Source organism: Malus sylvestris, chromosome 6 (assembly GCF_916048215.2).
Source record: "Malus sylvestris chromosome 6, drMalSylv7.2, whole genome shotgun sequence".
NCBI lineage: Eukaryota > Viridiplantae > Streptophyta > Magnoliopsida > Rosales > Rosaceae > Malus > Malus sylvestris.
Window position 1 is genome coordinate 18614166 of NC_062265.1, and position 19826 is coordinate 18633991.

General features: G+C 42.3%; 1 protein-coding gene and 1 pseudogene across 1 annotated transcript; one reads left to right on the forward strand and one right to left on the reverse strand.

The window, feature by feature from the left end:
• Positions 1-1151: 1151 nt before the first annotated feature.
• On the reverse strand, positions 1152-19265 carry LOC126625490 (probable DEAD-box ATP-dependent RNA helicase 48; annotated as a pseudogene).
• LOC126627455 (salutaridine reductase-like) lies at positions 15511-17321 on the forward strand. Its single transcript, XM_050297017.1, has 5 exons — positions 15511-15664; positions 15801-16047; positions 16188-16262; positions 16506-16688; positions 16802-17321. Exons 1-5 carry the CDS (start codon positions 15636-15638, stop codon positions 17183-17185), a joined length of 918 nt encoding a protein of 305 aa, XP_050152974.1. The 5' UTR covers positions 15511-15635; the 3' UTR covers positions 17186-17321.
• Positions 19266-19826: the final 561 nt, after the last annotated feature.

Consider the following 19826-nt stretch of genomic DNA (forward strand, 5'->3'; position numbering starts at 1 on the left):
AGGAAACTCCTTGGTGACATGTTACGACTATCAAAATCCTCATACCCGGAAGGCGGTAAGGTGAGCGAACATATAAGCAGCATTTTACTTGAACAGAGAGACATATCAAAGTTGAAGTATCAAAGGCCATTTCGAAAAAAAAGCCGTTTTTCAAAAGTTGGGTAAGCAAAAAAAGCCGTTTTTCAAAGTTGAGTTTTGCAACTTTGTGTTTTTGGCTTTTTTCACCCAAAACTATGAAAAAACGCTGAAGTTGAATGTTTACCAAACATAAAAAAGCTCCCAACTTTTTTTTATACCCACTTTTTCAGAATCACCTCAATACCAAACCAGGGCATACTCATACAAGTAACGTCAGTTGATGAATATCTTGGCTAGCAGAACGTAAAGATGACAATTTTTCTAACCGGGTTTGCGTCTTCATGGGGCTTGCCCCTAATTAATGGTAGCGGGGGTAGCAACAACAACGGTATCGGCGATGGTTACTTGGATTGATTAAGGTGTCTCTTTTTACAACGATAATGCTAAGGAGACTAAATTTATAAACAAAGTTTTGTAAACTTAATAATATGAAAGTTGGTGATTGGATTATGACTTAAGACGTTGATAAGCGTGCTCATTTATACTGGTGCATTATTTAGTTTGCAAATTTTATCTACAAATTTAGTCTCCCTAGCATTACCCCTTCTACAATGTTGATTGAGAAATGTTAAAGAGACTCAAAAGTGAACTCTTCATGGACTCTCTGACACCTCATGTTTTTTGCAAAATGTTTTACAATGTCAGTACAAAAATTATGCCAAAAACATGAGATGGTAAGGAGTCCATGAAGAGCCTCACCTTAAGAATTTCTCTAACATTTCTCTTCCTAGTAATTCATTCTTAGTCGGCCTTTATGCATGTAAACATGTTACAAGTACAAAAGATTTTATAATGTATATCTATTATCACGGTCATGTGTGCTTACCACGTAGACATATCTCCGGTTATACCTAAGAATCTCCCTGCAATTACCAATCCTAAGGCTCACACACCAGCCTAGGAACTAAATAGTTTTATTCTTGATAAGAGTAAACTTCTGCTAGATTTATGTATAGGGTTAAAACTGTCATTGCAATCGTTTTTACATACAAGAGTATAGGAAGGAAGAAAATGCAGCTTTACATTATAATTCAAATGTTAACAATACAGACCTCACACCAGTTCTATACCAGGCGTTCACCTAAGACAATTTTCAAGTGAAATAACAACTTGAACTGGGTGAACCTGTTTTAGCGACGTTAAACGAGAATACGATGAAGATCCTTGACTTCTTGTCATTCTGTTCCCGCCGCTCAATCACCAGGTTGCTTTTCCGTGTTCCAAATTACGCCCTACTTTCGTATTCTTATGCCAGGTATGTCTTTCAAACCCATCTTCAAGGCTGTCTTTCTAAAGAGAGTAGGAGGTTTTTAAAAACCAATTGACTCACAAAATTTGTTGGCTTGCTCAACAAGTGTGGTCTTATCCCTGCCAGTCTCCCTGATCGAGTTATAATACCCAAGCCAAGCATGAAATGCTGATTCTTTGATGCTAGTGTCAATCTTGGTCATCGAGTTGTCAATCTAAGAGAATAAGCAAGTTCCAAGCATTACAAATAATTCAAACAAGGTACTGAAAACCTACGAGCTACAAGCAGATACCAAGCTATCGATACCACAAATATGGGAATTGTTTGATAAATACCCGATCATCACTGGGATTAAGATACTGCTATTTCCAGAAAACTGAAACCGAACTAAGGATACAAATTGAACCAATAAATTATTTTAATTAATCGTTGGACCATGAAAAGAGAACACTGCTTTAAGAACTTCAATTTCAGAACCGTGAGCTCTTCTGAACTAAATAATGTGATTCAGGTGCAGCATGAACTAACATAAAGCAAAGAAAACAATTGAAGGAGGTGATGCAAGTACCTTAAACATAAACGATGACATTATACACAACGTAGGTACCATACTGTAAAAATTGGGCCCAAGGTTGCCATGTAAATCTAATAAATTAATTTGAACCCACCTGAGCGACCTCCTATGTTTTGTGGTTAGGACATATGAATGTTAGAAATATTAACAGTTCACATGTCAGTTCTATTATTAAGGTTCAACCTATAAGCAAAACATGAAGTAATATTTCTCTTGAGCTGCAAATATCTGAATGACCAAGGTCACATCAGGATAGGTCATTCCACATGCCGATACATCAGAGGTAACAAGAATCAGTCGTTTCAATACCCTGAATTCCTCAGAGACGACTTTGATAGAGTTGAGGCCTCATGCACAGAAAACAATAACCTGAAATGTTTAATGTTAGACCTCATGCACAGAAAATACAACCAAACATTTGAATCCAGAAAGCCATAACACCAAACCTTATAATCAGGTGACTCTGAGATATGTTCCATCAGAAGCTGGTGCACTATTTGGAAATGTAATTCATGTGGCGCAACAAAACATGATTGCTTAACCTGCATTCACAAGACAAGATAGGATCATGACATCATGACACCCGTTGTCAGATTTTATGATTCAGGTACTATCAGAACTATTTCAATCATCAATAATAGAGTAATTGAAATGGTACCAGTACTCTCCACGTTATAAGGCTGAACAGAGATGTAAAAGTTTTAGCATAATTCCCATCATGAAAACTAGCCAACTGGTGACTGTTATATACACCTTAGCATGAGTTTCAACAGAACCTAAACCCACTGTGTCAACGAAAATATGGTCCTTTTGCAAAACAAGCTGTGATACTCGGCGAACCTGCACATTTGTAATCAAGAAAAATCTGGCTTGTGGTGGTTTCACTCAGTAAAACATACCAAGTGTTTACAGTAACAAATAAAAAGCTACTTTAGGCTTCGGTGTTGAAGTATAAAGGATAGCCAAACCTCTTTTGGAAGTGTTGCAGTAAAGAGCAAGGACTGCCTTTGACGAGGCAAACACTCAACAATTTTCTCTATATCCTTTCGAAATCCTAGGTCTAGTAAGTGGCCCGCTTCATCGAGTGTACAAACCTGGCATGGATTTGATTCCAGACGTTTCTGGTCTTCTTTGAATCACGTGCCTCCAACTAGTGTTTGCATGCCTATGCCATCATGGTACCGCAACAAAACTTTTGTCTCTGCAGCTATCTGACTTGCGAGTTCTCTTGTGGGACAGAGGATAAGAACAAAAACCCTTGTCATTTTAACATACCCGGCAGAAGTGAGTGCCTTGACTGTCAATGGAGATATACCACACTCATCAAATCTGCCAAACGCCGATAACCAAACGAATTACCAATCAGAAGACAAACATTTAACTCATCAAAGACGAACTTTTCAGCATGTTAACACAAATGTTCCACATGCAACCAACCAAAGCACATTACTTGCATACCTCTTCTCGCTAAGAATTGACTCCTCCTTTTCGCTCTCCTCTCTTTCGATGTCAACGGCTTTTTTCTTATTGAGCTCGCTTCGGATCACCTCCACCTGCTGTTGGAAATCATTTTCGTCATCCAGTGAATTAAGGGGCACTCTCCTCTTAATGATCTTCATATCATACTTTCCCAATCAAGCACTACTCCCAAATCTCATCACATTTCTCCCAAATTTCGAATTCTATTTCGAAAACGGCTGTACGGACTCACCGTCCGAATCAAATTCGAGTCGTCGGAAGAACTATCATTTCTCCGAAATCGCCCTCGACTCTGCGACGAGTAGTTCCTGCTCCCAACATAATTGCCACCCCTGTTCGGGGCAGGAATTTCCGTAGGGGACGTTTCCTGGCCAACGAGCACACAGCTCCCTTGGAGGTTCGGCACCGGTTGAGGGCTGCTGTCTGGCTTTTGCTTTCCTGTCGGGCTTTGTCGGGCAAGTCTCGTCGGGCAAGAACTCTTCGGGCAAGTCTCTTCGGGCAAGGCTGAAAGAGAAGGACAGCGTTAACTTTGAGAGGTGCCTTTGTGGGGCCTTAGGTGTAGGCCTTAAGGCTCACAATCAAGGTTAACATTGTAGTGCTCAGGCGTGTCACTGCCATCTTTAGCATGGCAGATGTCGAATGGATGTCAAGTTTTAGTTGTGAATATGCATATGCCCGAGGAACCGTGTTAGATATAACAGGCGCCTTTGTGAGGCCTTAGGTGTAGGCCTTGAGGCTTCCTGTCAAACTAAATCAGCACTTGAGCATATTATATTCGGTCTTTATGGTTGTCGGGGTCTGATAACTATTATATTTCTGATTATCCGAGTCTGCGAGGTAGAGCGAACCCAAATAGGTGCCTCTGTGAGGCCTTAGGTGTAGGCCTTGAGGCATCCTATTAGAGTCCGTTCTTATACTCAAACCATTTAGACCGCAGAATAGAATGAATCCAGATAAGTGCCTTTGTGGGGCCTTAGGTGTAGGCCTTGAGGCTTCCTATCAGACTCCATTCCATACTTAAGCGTTCTATAATAATCATGATATAATAGAAATAAAACTAGGAGGTAGGTCGATTACTTGCGCCCCAAGTAACTTCGGACTTCTCGTTTATCAAGGATTGTCGTGGATGGGTTAAGTCCACATAAAGTTCCTTTTTATGCCTTGAGGCCAAGGACTTTTAAACTAATCAGATTTACATGCCTGCGGGCTTAGGACTTGGATCTGATTTAAACACTGAAGATACATTTAAATCGGATCCAAGTACTGAGAAAGCTTTGTCATCATGATTTTGCTAGAAACAACTTGCATATAACTAGAAATATACAACATATTGCTAGACTTTAAAGAAAGAGAAGACAACGACAGAACAAAGCAGGTCGGGCAAGATTAAACCTTATCAATTAAGGCCGATCGTCTTGCAGGTCCCTATCTTTGTAGTTCTGTCAAGGGTCTGAAAGCTTAAAGGGGGAGAGGGGAAGGGAGAATACAAAAGGTGAATCGATACTACAACAAGTTTGAACAAGGTAGCAAAGCTATTACAAAGGTTAGGAGAAAAGACTATCCCGCGGGGGATGAAGGCTTGGGCTAACTGCAGCTTTGTTTTAAAAGGCAAATCTGGCTTTTTGAGCAGAGTTTGTGCTTTTGTTTGTTTGATTGAGTGTCCTTGTCTTTGTCTTCTCTTCCTCTTTTTATAGACGACTTGGTTTGGCTCCTGTAGCAACAGCTTTGCCCGAATGCGGTCTGAGGGTGATGACTCATCAGTTTTATTACATGTAATGCCCCCATAAAGTACTTTATGGGCTGTGCAGTCTGATCAGTCTACACCACTTGGTCCTTGGGTATGTAGGCAAGTGGCCTTTGTGAATTGTATCAAGTCAGAAAAGACCCTTTCTTGCTTTCCCAAGTTTCGGCCGGGCTTTGATCTTCTATTCCTCCAGGCCTCCTTTTGGGCCGACTCCATCCTTGGGCCAAAAATCAAGTTTTGATCCAAACAATGCCCCCTTCAATTGATGTGAAGGTTGGAATCCCAAGCGTCGACATTGATTGAATACCCGCATGCATGCATATCCGTCCTTGGGAATTGGTGCTTCAGGTGCCCCTTGCTTTTCTCACGACCCTTGAACTGCCCTTTGAGCCCTATAAAATCTAGCTCGGGACTTCTCCTATCAAACTACCAAATTCCCTTTGGCTCTGGTCTTCAACTTCCATCCATTTTGAGCGTTTTTTGTCTTCTCTTAGCAACTGAGAAATGGGTTCCTCAGGTTTTGAGTGGAGTTTCCTAAAACTCCCCTTTCGTGAGAAAATGAGGTTTTATCCGATGACTGCTATTTCCAACACCCTTGGTCAGCCGCCCCTCTATCTCCAACACCCTTGGTCAGGCGGCTTCCTCTTGATGGTTTATCTTCCCGCAAGCTGCGGCGATAAGTTGGGCTTCACCATCACATATGGTGACAGCCCCGTCGGAGGATCCTCTACCAGGCCCATGTTGGTCGCACAACCCGATCACCCGATTGAGTTCCATCCATGAAGACATCGGGAAACCAGCTGAAGACACCACCATATTCAGAGAGAATCAAATGTAATACATAGGATTGGAACTCTGTAAATTTCATCAATTTGTCGACATGAAATAAATACTATTTTAGCAATTTCTGTCTTTCTGCCTTCTTTGAATGTTTGATGACCAAAAAACACTGCATATGAGATTCCCAAAGCTCGCTTCACTCTGCCCCCTCTTCAATGTAACAATCCCTAACATCCCATAATGTAGGACAATATTTCTTTAAGAATCTAACATTGATGGGATGTTTCTGCCCATTTCCTTCGAGGTCCGCTAAGTAGTATCCTCCTTTATTTAAGACTCGGCTCATAATGAAAGGACCTTCCCATGTCGGGCTCCACTTTCCAAAACCCCGAAGCTGAGCTCCCAGCGGGAGGACTGTTTTCCATACTAAATCTCCTTCTTTGAAAGACTTTACCTTCACCTTCTTGTTATAAGCTCGGGCAACAGCCATCTTTCCTTCTTGAATCTGGTTCAAGGCTTCAATTCGGGCTGCATCCAGGTCTTCAATACCTTGACACATGGCTTCGATATATTCTGCACTATGTAACCCAAATTGGTTTTGAATTCTTACGGAACTGACGTTGATCTCCATGGGGAGCACTGCATCTTGCCCGAACGTCAAGGCATAAGGAGTTGTGCATGTCCCCGCTCTTTTGGAAGTCCTGTATGCCCACAACGTGTTCCCCAACATCTCATGCCACTTTTCTGGACTATCTATCACCATTCTTTTAATAATGTTGACCAGGATCTTGTTACTAGCTTCAGCATGCCCATTTGACTGAGGGTAGTACAGACTGGATTGGATCATCTTTATCTTGTACTTGCTTGCAAACTCCTCGACTTCTTTTGAAATAAAAGATGGCCCACGGTCCGTCACTATAGTCTCGGGTACCCCATATCTGTGCAAGATCTTGGTCTCGATAAAATTCTTGACTACGGTGGAAGTTATGGATTTTACTGCTGATGCTTCCACCCACTTAGTGAAGTAATCTGTTGCTACAATTATAAAAGTATGCCCTTTACTGGAAGCTGGATAAATTTGCCCGATGAAGTCCATCGCCCATCCTCGGAACGGCCAAGGCTTGACCACTGGATTCAAAGGTACTGAAGGCACGTGTTGGAGAGGTCCATGCCTTTGACATTCTTCACAACCGCGAGCATAAGACTTGCAGTCTTTTTCCATGTCGGGCCAGAAATAACCGTACCTTCTGAGTAGCCATCTCATCTTTGTCCCTGCTTGATGTGCTCCACATATTCCCTCATGTACTTCAGCCATCACTCTCATGGATTCTTCCTAGCCTAAGCATTTTAACAGTAATCCATCTGGGGTTTTTCTTAGCAGGTTCTTCGCCCATAAGACATATTTGGTTGCTTACTGCCTATTCTTCTTACTTGTAGGTGAAGAGGGATCCTTCAAATGATGAATAATGGGTGCCCTCCAATCTTCCATCTTGGTTTCTAGAACCATTACATCCAAACTAAATCCCCTATCTAAAATGGAAGGAAGGTTTCTTGTTTGGATCTCAACTTCCACGCCATACTTTCTTTCCTGTATTGGCACTCCTGAGGCTAGTTGCGCCATTTCATTGGCTGCTAAGTTAGATCCCCTAGGAATATGATTGACCGATATCTCAGATTCCCAGAAACTCAACAATTGTGTTGCTGCCATATAGTACCCCGCCATAGTGATATGTCTACACTTGAACTCGCCATTTAGCTGGTTTATTACCAACTCTGAATCACCAAAGACTTCTACTTCTGCTGCCCCCAAATCCAACAGGATTTCTAGACCAATAATCAATGCCTCATACTCTGCCCGATTATTAGTATTTTCCTGGTAATCGAGCAGGAATGAGTAATAATGATAAACCCCCTGAGGATTTATAATCGCAATCCTAGCCCCTGCAGCCTTCTGAGTGTGGGATCCATCGAAATACAGCTTCCAAGGAGTAATCCAGAGGCCCGTTACTCTTCTTATCTCTTGCTGGATCCAATCTTCTTTGCCCGAAACATCACCTCTTGGTGGGATCCAAACGCTAGTAACCTCCAAACTTCCTGGGATATTGATTACCTCACTTTGAGGTTCCTGATGCTCGGTCAAAAAATCAGCAATTGCCTGGCCTTTGACTGCCCTTTGGGGTACATATTGAAAGCTGAATTCTGACAGTGCTAGAATCCACTTCTCAATCCTTCCTGCTAGCATAGGTTTTGACAACATGTACTTTATCACATTTGTTTTGGCAATGATGTGCACGTGACAAGGTAACATATAATGCCTTAGCTTGCTAGCAGTGAAATATAGAGCCAAACACAATCTCTCTACCGGAGAATATCTTGTTTCTACCTCGGTCAAAATTCTGCTGAGCTAGTATACGGCCTGCTCCTTTCCACCTTCATTATTTTGAGCTAGCAAACTCCCAATTGATTTTTTCGAAGCAGAAATATACAGCTTCAAGGGTTTTCCCCTTTGAGGTGGTACCAGCATTGGTGGAGAAGTTAGATAGGCCTTAATGCTGTCAAATGCCTACTGGTGGGTCGGTCCCCACTCGAAATTCTCTTTATCTTTCAATCTTAGCAGATGAGTTAGCGGCTGGATTTTGCCCGCTAAATTGGCAATGAATCTCCTCAAGAAGTTAATCTTGCCTAGTAGTCTTTGAAGCTGCACTTTGTTAGTGGGTGGAGGTGACTCCAATATTGCCCGAGCCTTGTTTTTGTCCACTTCCACACCTCTCTAATGCACCAAGAATCCCAAGAAGTTGCCCGCTCTTACTCCAAATGCGCACTTCTTTGGATTCATCTTCAATTTGTGGATCCGCATCATTGTCAATGCTTGCCTAAGATCTATTAGATGCTGCTCTTCTGTTTTAGATTTCACCACGATGTCGTCGATATATACCTCCATGTTCTGGCCAATTAGATCATGAAAAATAGCATTCATTGCCCTTTGATATGTTGCGCCAGCATTCTTGAGCCTGAATGGCATGACCAGATACTCATATGCCCCCACATGACCAGGACACCTAAAAGCTGTTTTATGAATATCATCTGGAGCCATCTTTATCTGATTATATCCGGCATTTCCATCCATAAAAGATAAAACTTTATGCTTTGCTACTGCATCTATGGATAAATCAGCCATGGGCATGGGGTACTCATCCTTTGGCGTAGCGCCATTAATATTTCTGTAATCGACACAACATTGTACTGCTTTTGTTACAGCTTTCAAAACGGGTACAATGTTGGCCAACCATTCCACATATTTGGCTGGTCTGATAAAGCCAGCTTTCACTAGCCTTTCAATCTCTTCTTTGACCTTCTCTTCTATCTCCTTTGACATCCTCCGTGGTGCTTGCTTGACCGGTTTATATCCTTCCTTGATGGGCATTCTATGTTCCACCAAGGTTGGATCTAACCCTGGCATCTCGGTATAATGCCAAGCAAAACAGTCTTTGAATTCTTGCAAAAGACAAATAATCCTGGCCCGATCTTCGGCTCCTAATAAACCACTGATCTGTATTGGTCTTGGATCCTCCTCTGTGCCTAGATCAATAACTTCCAAAGGATCCTGAACTTCGAGTGATGGCTTATTAGGTTCTGCACATAAAAATTCGACCAACTCTGGGCTCTCGGGCAAGTCGTCTGGCCCATCTAGATCATATATGCACTCGGCCATTTGAATGGCCCTATCCAGTTCTTCACTGCAAGATTCCTCTCTATTTCCATGCTGGCTGGTTGAAGCTTCTTCCTGCCATTCTTGCTCTTCCTGCTCCCTTTCTTGTCTTCTTCCCTTCCCATATACCAACAGTCTTTTAATCAGGGATCTGACTGCCATGACCTGATCTTTCTTCTTTTGTTCAGTCATTGATGGTGTAGGGAATTTGGTATGAGACAGGGTCTATCCCACTCCTCCTTAGTAAGGAGCATTCCTTGTTCCAAAAGCTTTTAGGCCGTCACCTTGGTAGGGCGGCCGTTCTTATCAGCTTTTGAACATTTTAAGATTCCTACGTTGGGATTGTAGAAACTTGCTTCCGCAACATTGGCCGAGGGGAGGAACGGCCGTGTTTCGGCCTCTATTATCTCCCAAAAGCCTGGTCCTTCAATACCCGCCTCATGATATACAGCCACTTGTTGATGAAGAGTGGAAGGTATGGCTAAACTTTGATGGATCCAATCTCTTCCGAGTAAAGCTCCGTAAGTGGAGGTGCAGTCCACCACAAAGAATGCCAGCATTATCTTTTTGGATCCTAAGTCCACCTCCAAAGGTAATATCCCATAAGTCCTAGTGATAGCACCTGAGAAGCTAGAGACCGTAAGGTCCGTGGGAATAAGATCTTCCGTACCTTTCCCCATCTTTCTCATCTGCTTGGCCGGTAACACGTTAACAGCTGCTCCTCCATCAATTAAAATTCTTTTGAAGGGTACACCTTCCAAGTGAGCTGAAACATATATAGGCTTCAGATGGTTGGCCAACGAAATACTCGGGCGGCTGAACACCATCTCGTCTGTGTAAATCCTCATAGGATCACCTTTGGATGCTTCTGAGGGCTCAGCCTTGCCCGAGTCTTCTTCTTCTTCTTCTGCTATCTCCACATTGACTTGTGCCATCATTGGCTCCGTTGTTAAGTAATCACCCTCCATAGTAGCAGGCTGATCAGGTCTGGCACCAAACGTGGCGGATAACACATACGCCATGTTGATGTGGAAATTACTGGGCTCGGGCAGATCCTCTTTATTGCTCCCAATCTGTTCCATAAATTCATCCAACCAGGTCATCGCATCAGCTGGAAGTAATGGTTCTGGTGCCCCCTCCCGTTGTGGTTGATCCATGCCCTCGTACAACGTTTGTTTTGGAACTTCTCCAAAGGGATCCAGCAATGGCAGAGAAAGTGGTCTTGCAACAGTTCCCATGTGAATAGGTTCTGGCTTCCATCCAGGAGTTGGTATCATGATCAGATCTTCTTGAGCTCTTCTCAAGATCCTATACTTCCCAGGATGTTGGACCTGCGGCACATGATCCCCTACCCCCTCTGCTTTGCTATTGGCCTTCTCTACCTCCTTCTTATTTCGCCAACGGAGCTGGCCATTACCTCCAGATGTTGCTCTTTCCAACTTTTGATTTTTTGAGGCTTCGGAGGTAGTGGGGGTCTTCAAAGAGTTCATGTAGGCCTTATGCTGCCTTTGAACCCTCCTGATCATAGAGGATCCCATTGGTTTGGTAGGCTGTCCGTTCTTCCCGACTACATACCATTTTCGCCTGAGGTGGGCAGGATTCCCTTTTCTGCCGGGATTAGCTATCCTATCAGTTCTCTTGTCTTCCCTCCCCATCTGGCCATTCTGAGGATGACCTGCACCTCTTTGGATTGTGGCCTCCATTTTTTCTGCCTCGTCAGAAGCTTCATGGTTTCGAAACACTTCTGACAAAGCCTTGGGTTGGGAATCACCTCCTAAGCGTTGAAAAACGCTTCGTGAGGTGTCCTTCCTTGTTGCCTGCTTATTTTTCTCGCGGGCTTCTCTTCTTGCATCTTCTTCCTTCCTCTTGACTAACTCGTGATCAATGAGGACTCCAGCCGAGGGAATCTCGAGCTCACACTCACACTGGCATTTACTGCACATAACCATCCCCTTGATTATGGCAGCCTTTGGATACTTGGGTAGTTTGTTTATTCTCTCTGTAGGTTTTTTGGCCAGTCTTTCTTCTTCTTCCCTTGTAATCTTCCCTTTTCCTTTCTCCGCCCATGTCATATTGATCATATTTATAGGGGCCTCTGAAAAGGGAAATGCAGGGCTGATTACGTCCATCCGGTCTGGCTGGCTGTTCCTACGTCTTTCTCCTTTAGGATGAACCACATCCATATCACTTCTAGAGCCCGTGGAGGCTTTCTCCAAGCGTTGCAGCATTTGAAATAACGTGGTCTGCAAGTCTTCTGGCATATCTGTTTTTCTATCTTCTGATTTAGTAGATCCCACCGGGCGTGCCAAAACTATGTTCGGGGCAGGAATTTCCATAGGGGACGTGTCCTGGCCAACGAGCACACAGCTCCCCTGGAGGTTCGGCGCCGGTTGAGGGCTGCTGTCAGGCTTCTGCTTTCCTGTCGGGCTTTGTCGGGCAAGTCTCGTCGGGCAAGAACTCTTCGGGCAAGTCTCTTCGGGCAAGGCTGAAAGAGAAGGACAGCGTTAACTTTGAGAGGTGCCTTTGTGGGGCCTTAGGTGTAGGCCTTAAGGCTCACAATCAAGGTTAACATTGAAGTGCTTAGGCGTGCCACTGCCATCTTTAGCATGGCAGATGTCGAATGGATGTCAAGTTTTAGTTGTGAATATGCATATGCCCGAGGAACCATGTTAGATATAACAGGCGCCTTTGTGAGGCCTTAGGTGTAGGCCTTGAGGCTTCCTGTCAAACTAAATCAGCACTTGAGCATATTATATTCGGTCTTTATGGTTGTCGGGGTCTGATAACTATTATATTTCTGATTATCCGAGTCTGCGAGGTAGAGCGAACCCAAATAGGTGCCTCTGTGGGGCCTTAGGTGTAGGCCTTGAGGCTTCCTATTAGAGTCTGTTCTTATACTCAAACCATTTAGACCGCAGAATAGAATGAATCCAGATAAGTGCCTTTGTGGGGCCTTAGGTGTAGGCCTTGAGGCTTCCTATCAGACTCCATTCCATACTTAAGCGTTCTATAATAATCATGATATAATAGAAATAAAACCAGGAGGTAGGTCGATTACTTGCGCCCCAAGTAACTTCGGACTTCTCGTTTATCAAGGATTGTCGTGGATGGGTTAAGTCCACATAAAGTTCGTTTTTATGCTTTGAGGCCAAGGACTTTTAAACTAATCAGATTTACATGTATGCGGGCTTAGGACTTGGATCTGATTTAAACACTGAAGATACATTTAAATCGGATCCAAGTACTGAGAAAGCTTTGTCATCATGATTTTGCTAGAAACAACTTGCATATAACTAGAAATATACAACATATTGCTAAACTTTAAAGAAAGAGAAGACAAAGACAGAACAAAGCAGGTCGGGCAAGATTAAACCTTATCAATTAAGGTCGATCGTCTTGCAGGTCCCTATCTTTGTAGTTCTGTCAAGGGTCTGAAAGCTTAAAGGGGGAGAGGGGAAGGGAGAATACAAAAGGTGAATCGATACTACAACAAGTTTGAACAAGGTAGCAGAGCTATTACAAAGGTTAGGAGAAAAGACTATCCCGCGGGGGATGAAGGCTTGGGCTGACTACAGCTTTGTTTTGAAAGGCAAATCTGGCTTTTTTAGCAGAGTTTGTGCTTTTGTTTGTTTGATTGAGTGTCCTTGTCTTTGTCTTCTCTTCCTCTTTTATAGACGACTTGGTTTGGCTCCTGTAGCAACAGCTTTGCCCGAATGCGGTCTGAGGGTGATGACTCATCAGTTTTATTACATGTAATGCCCCCATAAAGTACTTTATGGGCTGTGCAGTCTGATCAGTCTACACCACTTGGTCCTTGGGTAGGTAGGCAAGTGGCCTTTGTGAATTGTATCAAGTCAGAAAAGGCCCTTTCCTGCTTTCCCAAGTTTTGGCCGGGCTTTGATCTTCTATTCCTCCAGGCCTCCTTTTGGGCCGACTCCATCCTTGGGCCAAAAATCAAGTTTTGATCCAAACAACCCCAATTACTCAAATTTACACTGTCCCTCTTTCCCGCCAAATCACGACCTTTCGATATCAGCTTCCTCAGGTCCAGCGGCGGCGCCGCAATCGATCTCGTCGTTCCGTCCGGTTGAACCGACGGGAGCGGTTCAACAATCGGCCCGTCCTTTTCGTTCCACAAATCTTCTGCGCCTTCCTTCATGAACCGATCGACAAGTGCCTTCAGGTGCTGGTTCGGGTTCATCGGGTTGTGCCCGGTTCCAGTACTCGAAAACGGGTCGGGCTTGCTGTCCATAGGTCGGGTCAGAATGAGCCTGCAGAGAAGCTTGGAGAACTGTCTCGGACACTCCATAAGCATCGAGGCGGACATAGTTTGCGGTCCAGCAGGGTCGGATCCACCAATGGAAAGGGTTTTACTGGTTTAGGGTTTAAGGAAGACGTTTGGGATGCTCCTACTTTCCGGTGTTGTTGCCCAAACTGGCATCTGGGTCGTGCGCATGACCCGGTTTGATCGAATCTGAGCCTTTCGTTTTGATACCTGAAAATCAGCGGCTGTGATGAATATTTATAGAACAAGCAAATGAAGCTAAAAATATTTTCTTTAAAAACGTTTTTGGTTATTTTAAAAGTATATTCAAACGAATTCTAAAGTATTCGATCCAGCTCTATCGCTTTTAACCAACGGCGGAGCCAAGTACGAGGCTACCTTGGGCTATAGCCTAGGTAGCTCATGTGGAACAAACCAATTATTCCCTGTATTTCATTTATTTTTATATTCATCTCACTATTAGCCCATGTATGTTTTTTATTTATTTACTTCATTGACCAATACTATTTATTTCCTAACAAAATCTATTTTACACTTCATATACAATCCATTTATGGTTAATCGTGACAATAATTACTTACTCTAATAGCGCTTTTAATTCAGTTTTTGAATTATTTTATGCATGACTTTTATCTATTTAAAAAGTTTTACAGTGTGTTCATTTTTTTTCTGTTTAGAGTACTAGTAATTATTCCCTTAACTTATAGTTCTTAAATTGAAATTTTTTAGAGTACTATTCCTTTTTTTGTTTACGGGATGAAATTTTTAGAGTATTAGTAACTATTCCCTTACCTTATAGTTCTTAGATCGAAAATAATGCATCCGACCCCTTAACCCTAATTTCTTAACCACAAATTCTCCCCAGTTTCGCCAAATCCAATTTGTCTCTCTCATTTGAAAAATATTTTTAAAAAATAGTTTTGAACAAAAAAAAAGGAAAATAAATACATAAATAATGCTACCTTGTACTTGTCCAATCCCATGGAAAACCTACATGCTTGGGTCTTCATTAATTTCTTGAAATTTGAATGAATCTGGCCCTCTTTCGAGGATTTTGCATCTTACATATATATCTTCGTCAAACATCTTCGTGCAACTCATCCGCATCATGCAAACAAACAAAGAAAGAGGGAACGAAAATCGTGTTGAAGACCACTTACAAATGAAATTATAATGTCATGTCGATGTAAAACAATTATCAGCCCACTAATTACTGTTTTAAAAAATTAATAACAATGCATATCAAGTTTTTCTTTAAACACACGACTAAACTGAATTGACATGTCAATGACGAATAATAAATTACCAACTAGTTCGTTAGCTTGTAAATATGAAAGCAGAACGATATTTTTCTTCTAAAGTTGTAACAGATTCTGAGTTCAAATTTTTTTTGTCCTCCAAAATAATACATGTTCAACTCAAAAAGTAATTGAAAGTGTTTGAAATGTATATATTCATTATTAAGAATTAGATTAATTAGAACAGTAAAAGTGGAAATATCATATTATGTCATGGCATACGTGACCGGTACCGACTCATTGATTGGACCAACTTTGACAAATCAATAGCCGATTGACTATAAATACAGACCAAGAACACCGAGCAGTGAAGCACATACAATTGAAGTCCTTGTAAACCATCTGAAATTTATCATCCACATCCAAGTCGACGACAAAAATGGCAGAAATCAGTTTCGGGTCTAAGAGGTACATCAATCTTTCGTTTATTCGTTCTTGAGACAAGTGAATGAATGATTATTTTGGAGTGTTAACTGCTGAGAACAGTTCCGGATTAGTCATGATTTGAGTAATGTTATGTTAATTTTGGTTTTTTTTTCCATAGGATTGCGGTTGTTACTGGAGGCAACAAAGGGATTGGATTTGAGATTAGCAGGCAATTAGCAGCTAATGGAGTTGGGGTGGTGTTAACTGCAAGAGATGTGAGGAGGGGAACAGAAGCCGTTGAGAAATTGAAGGCTTCTTATGGCCTCTCTGATGTGGTATTTCATCAGCTTGATGTAACTGACCCATCTAGCATTGCCTCTCTGGCTGAATTTCTCAAAACTCAACTTGGAAAACTTGACATTTTGGTAATTTCTCTAGCTTATTTCTATGCATTTCTAAATGGCTTGTAGGCTTGTAGCTCAAGTAATTAAGAGTGGCGGACGTCCTGTTAAAAATATATATAATCTGTTGGTTATAGTATATAAATATTTTCTTCATATTGTAGGTAAATAATGCAGCAGTTATCGGATCCGTATTCCTCACAGATGACAAAGAGAAGTTAGCAATTGGGCCTGATGATGTAAGTTGTTGAAAACTCTAACAATGTCCGTCAACAATCTAGTACCCTCTCTCGTGTAGGATGAATCTACACACGGAAAGGCATACAAATTCAGACAACCATATACATAATAAATAATATGCAAACCAAGGACCTCGACCGTGAAAATAAGATGTTAGAAAATAGATCGAAATACGTAGATCAACTTTAGTGAACATTACTCTATAATACACATCATATTCACAAGAGCAAATGATCATGCAGCTTATAGGTCCCAAAGCAGGAAATAAGAATCAAGTCCTAAAACAAACCTATGAGACAGCAGGGGATTGCTTAAAAACAAACTACTATGGAATTAAGCAACTCACGGAAGCACTCATTCCACTCCTTCAACAATCCGACTCGGCAAGGATCGTCAATGTCTCCTCCCAATTGGGACAACTAAGGGTACACGTCCGAAACCCTTGTCTCAAATCTCCCATTCATATTGTTAGAATGACAACATAACATAAGATGCAAGATAACATCACATTATCGAATTAATTTTTCAATTTTTTTAGGTTATTCCAAACGAGAAAGCGAAGAAGGAGCTAGTAGATGGTGATAGCCTCACAGAAGAGAAAGTGGACAACCTTGTTGAGGGATTTTTGGAGGATGTGAAGCAGAATTTGGTTGAAGCCAAAAGCTGGCCAACCAATTTCTCTGCCTACACTGTATCCAAAGCCGCTCTGAATGCTTATACAAGAGTTTTGGCTAAGAAGTATTCCAACAAAATTGCTATCAACGCCGTGTGTCCGGGTTTTACTGACACGGACATAAACAATCACACTGGAGTCTTCACAACTGAAGAAGCTGCAAAAGGTCCTGTGAAGCTGGCTTTGCTGCCTGATAATGGAGTTTCTGGCCTTTTCTTCGAACAGACTGAATTGTCAACCTTCGAATGAAAATTTGAAATTGTGAAATAATTGGTCTATTTTTCGTCTCTTAATATATTTGTATGCACATGTGACATGTACTCCTAAGCACAATGTGTTCTTAATAAAAATATATGTCAAGTTTTAATGAAGTTTCAATTATAAATCTCTTGTTTTAGGTGACAACTCAACCAACATTTGCTACGTCTTCAGTCATTTGGGTGTTTTAGTTGAATTTCTTCTTTGCCACGTCTTCAGTTTCTTTGTGGATTTGGCTAAAATAATTACATGTATTTAATACATAGCCAACATGCAAGTAGAGGCCTTAAACAAGACTATCCTGCGATGCTTAAAGAATAGACTTGTAAAGAAAAGCAAGTGGACATATGAGTTGCCTGGATTTCTATAGGCACTATCGCACAACTGTTCGAAAAGCAACTAGGGAAACCCCATTCTCCATGGCCTATGGGACAAAAGCCATCATTCCCAGTCCAAGTTATCATCATGCCTAACTTTTATACTCAAGAACAAACCACATTGGAGAACGACGGAATCTTCAAGTCCGACCTTGACTTTGCCAAGAAACGCAAAGAATGCGATTGCCACCTATCAACAGCATATTCAGTTGTACTACAACAAAGGCATTAAACCTCAAAGCCTTCAAGTTGGAGATATGGTTCTAAGAGAAGTGGTCTTCAGAGAAGTCTTCAAGAACACAAAGTACCAAGAGAAGGCAAGCTCAGAACAAACTGGGACGGATTAGACATAGTCGTCGGAGTAGGAAGGAAATGAACCTACAATTTGCAGCATATGGATGGAACTCCGATTACCAAAAAGTGGAATATCCCCAAGCTTAGGCGTACTACTAGGAATTTGAACACCGTAGCCTGCGCCAAGACAAGTCCGTGAAGAACCGATCTCTTTAACGCCCCACCATATTTGTCATAGATGATCCTCAATGTAAAACTTACATAGTATCATCTTTCTAAATACTACACCAGTGATTTAATTCTCCTTCCCAGGATATGTAGGCAGTCATTTTCGTTATCCAGTGAATTAAGGGGCATTCTCCTCTTACTGATCTTCATATCATACTTTCCCAATCAAGCACTACTCCCAAATCTCATCACATTTCTCCCAAATTTCGAATTCTCATTCGAAAACGGCTGTACAAACTCACCGTCCGAATCAAAATCCGAGTCGTCGGAAGAACTATCATTTCTCCGAAATCACCATCGACTCTACGCCGAGTAGTTCCTACTCCCACCATAATTGCCACCCAAATTACTCAAATTTACACTGTCCCTCTTTCCCGCCAAATCACAACCTTTCGATATCACCTCCTCACGTCCAGCGGTGGCGGCGCCGCAATCGATCTCGTCGTTCCGTCCGGTCGAATCGACGGGGGCGGTTCAACAATCGGCCTGTCTTTTTCGTTCCACAAATCTTCTGCGCCTTCCTTCATGAACCGATCGGCAAGTGCCTTCAGGTGCATGTTCGGGTTCATCGGGTTATGCCCGGTTTCAGAACCCGAAAACAGCCCGAATTTGGGAGCGGAGGCGGGCCTCGTCTAACTGTTTCTCTTGGTCTAAAAGGCTTTTCCCTTCCTCTTTGGCTCGCTTTTCGTGCATGCGCTTCCATTTCCACTTGCTGACGGTGCCCGTGAAGGTCCGAGGCCCGCCGCCCATGGGTCGGGTCAGAATGAGCCTGAGAAAAGCTTGGAGAACTGTCTCGGACGCTCCATAAGCATCGAGGCGGACATAGTTTGCGGTCCAGCAAGGTCGGATCCATAATGGAAAATGGGGCTGTCACTGGTCTGTGACTCGGAGAGTCGGTGATCGAAGAGAGTGGGGGAAGGAAAGGATTTCACTGGTTTAGGGTTTAAGGAGGACGTTTGGGATGCGCCTACTTTCCGGTGTTGTTGGGCCCAAATTGACCCAAACTGGCATCTGGGTCATGCGCATGACCCGGTTTGATCGAATCTGAGCCTTTCATTTTGATACCTGAAATTTTTTTATAGAACAATCAGAATTGAAAGAATGAGTAGGGTATTTGACCCCAGCCCTATCTCTTTCAACATCTCTCCGCCGTTGATTTCGGGAGTGTGGCCCATCGTTCCTCATTGGCTACCATGTGTCTCATGCCAACGTCGGCACATACGATGTTGTGGGGGGATGACGGTGGGGTGACATCCGCATTTAATCCTTCAAGCTCCTTAACATCCATCCGGACTGGGTGGAAATCTCAAGTACGAGGCAAGAGAATAGAAATTATTTATTTATTTATTTATTTTGAATTAAAAAGGGTTTTCGTAACGTGGTTTAATAAGAAACTTACTTTTAACTATTTTGTTTCAAATGGTTTGACTTAAAATGACTTAGTTTTGGCCAAGTCTTTTGAAAAACAAAATAATCTTCATCTCCTTCGATAATAATTTGCAGAACATGCAGCTGCCGGTCCACCGCTACACTCTTTTCCTCCACTACATGCCTAAACTTGGGTGGTCCTCAGATGTTGTCACAACGACATATCAGAGCTTCTGGGTGACTTGAGTCCCTTAATGCAACCGCCATTAGACTTGGGTCATGCTTTGAAGTCTCCAAAACTGAAACTTACACAGTTAGCGGTGGCTATACGGTCATTAAAAGCTTTACAATTCATATATTGCTTA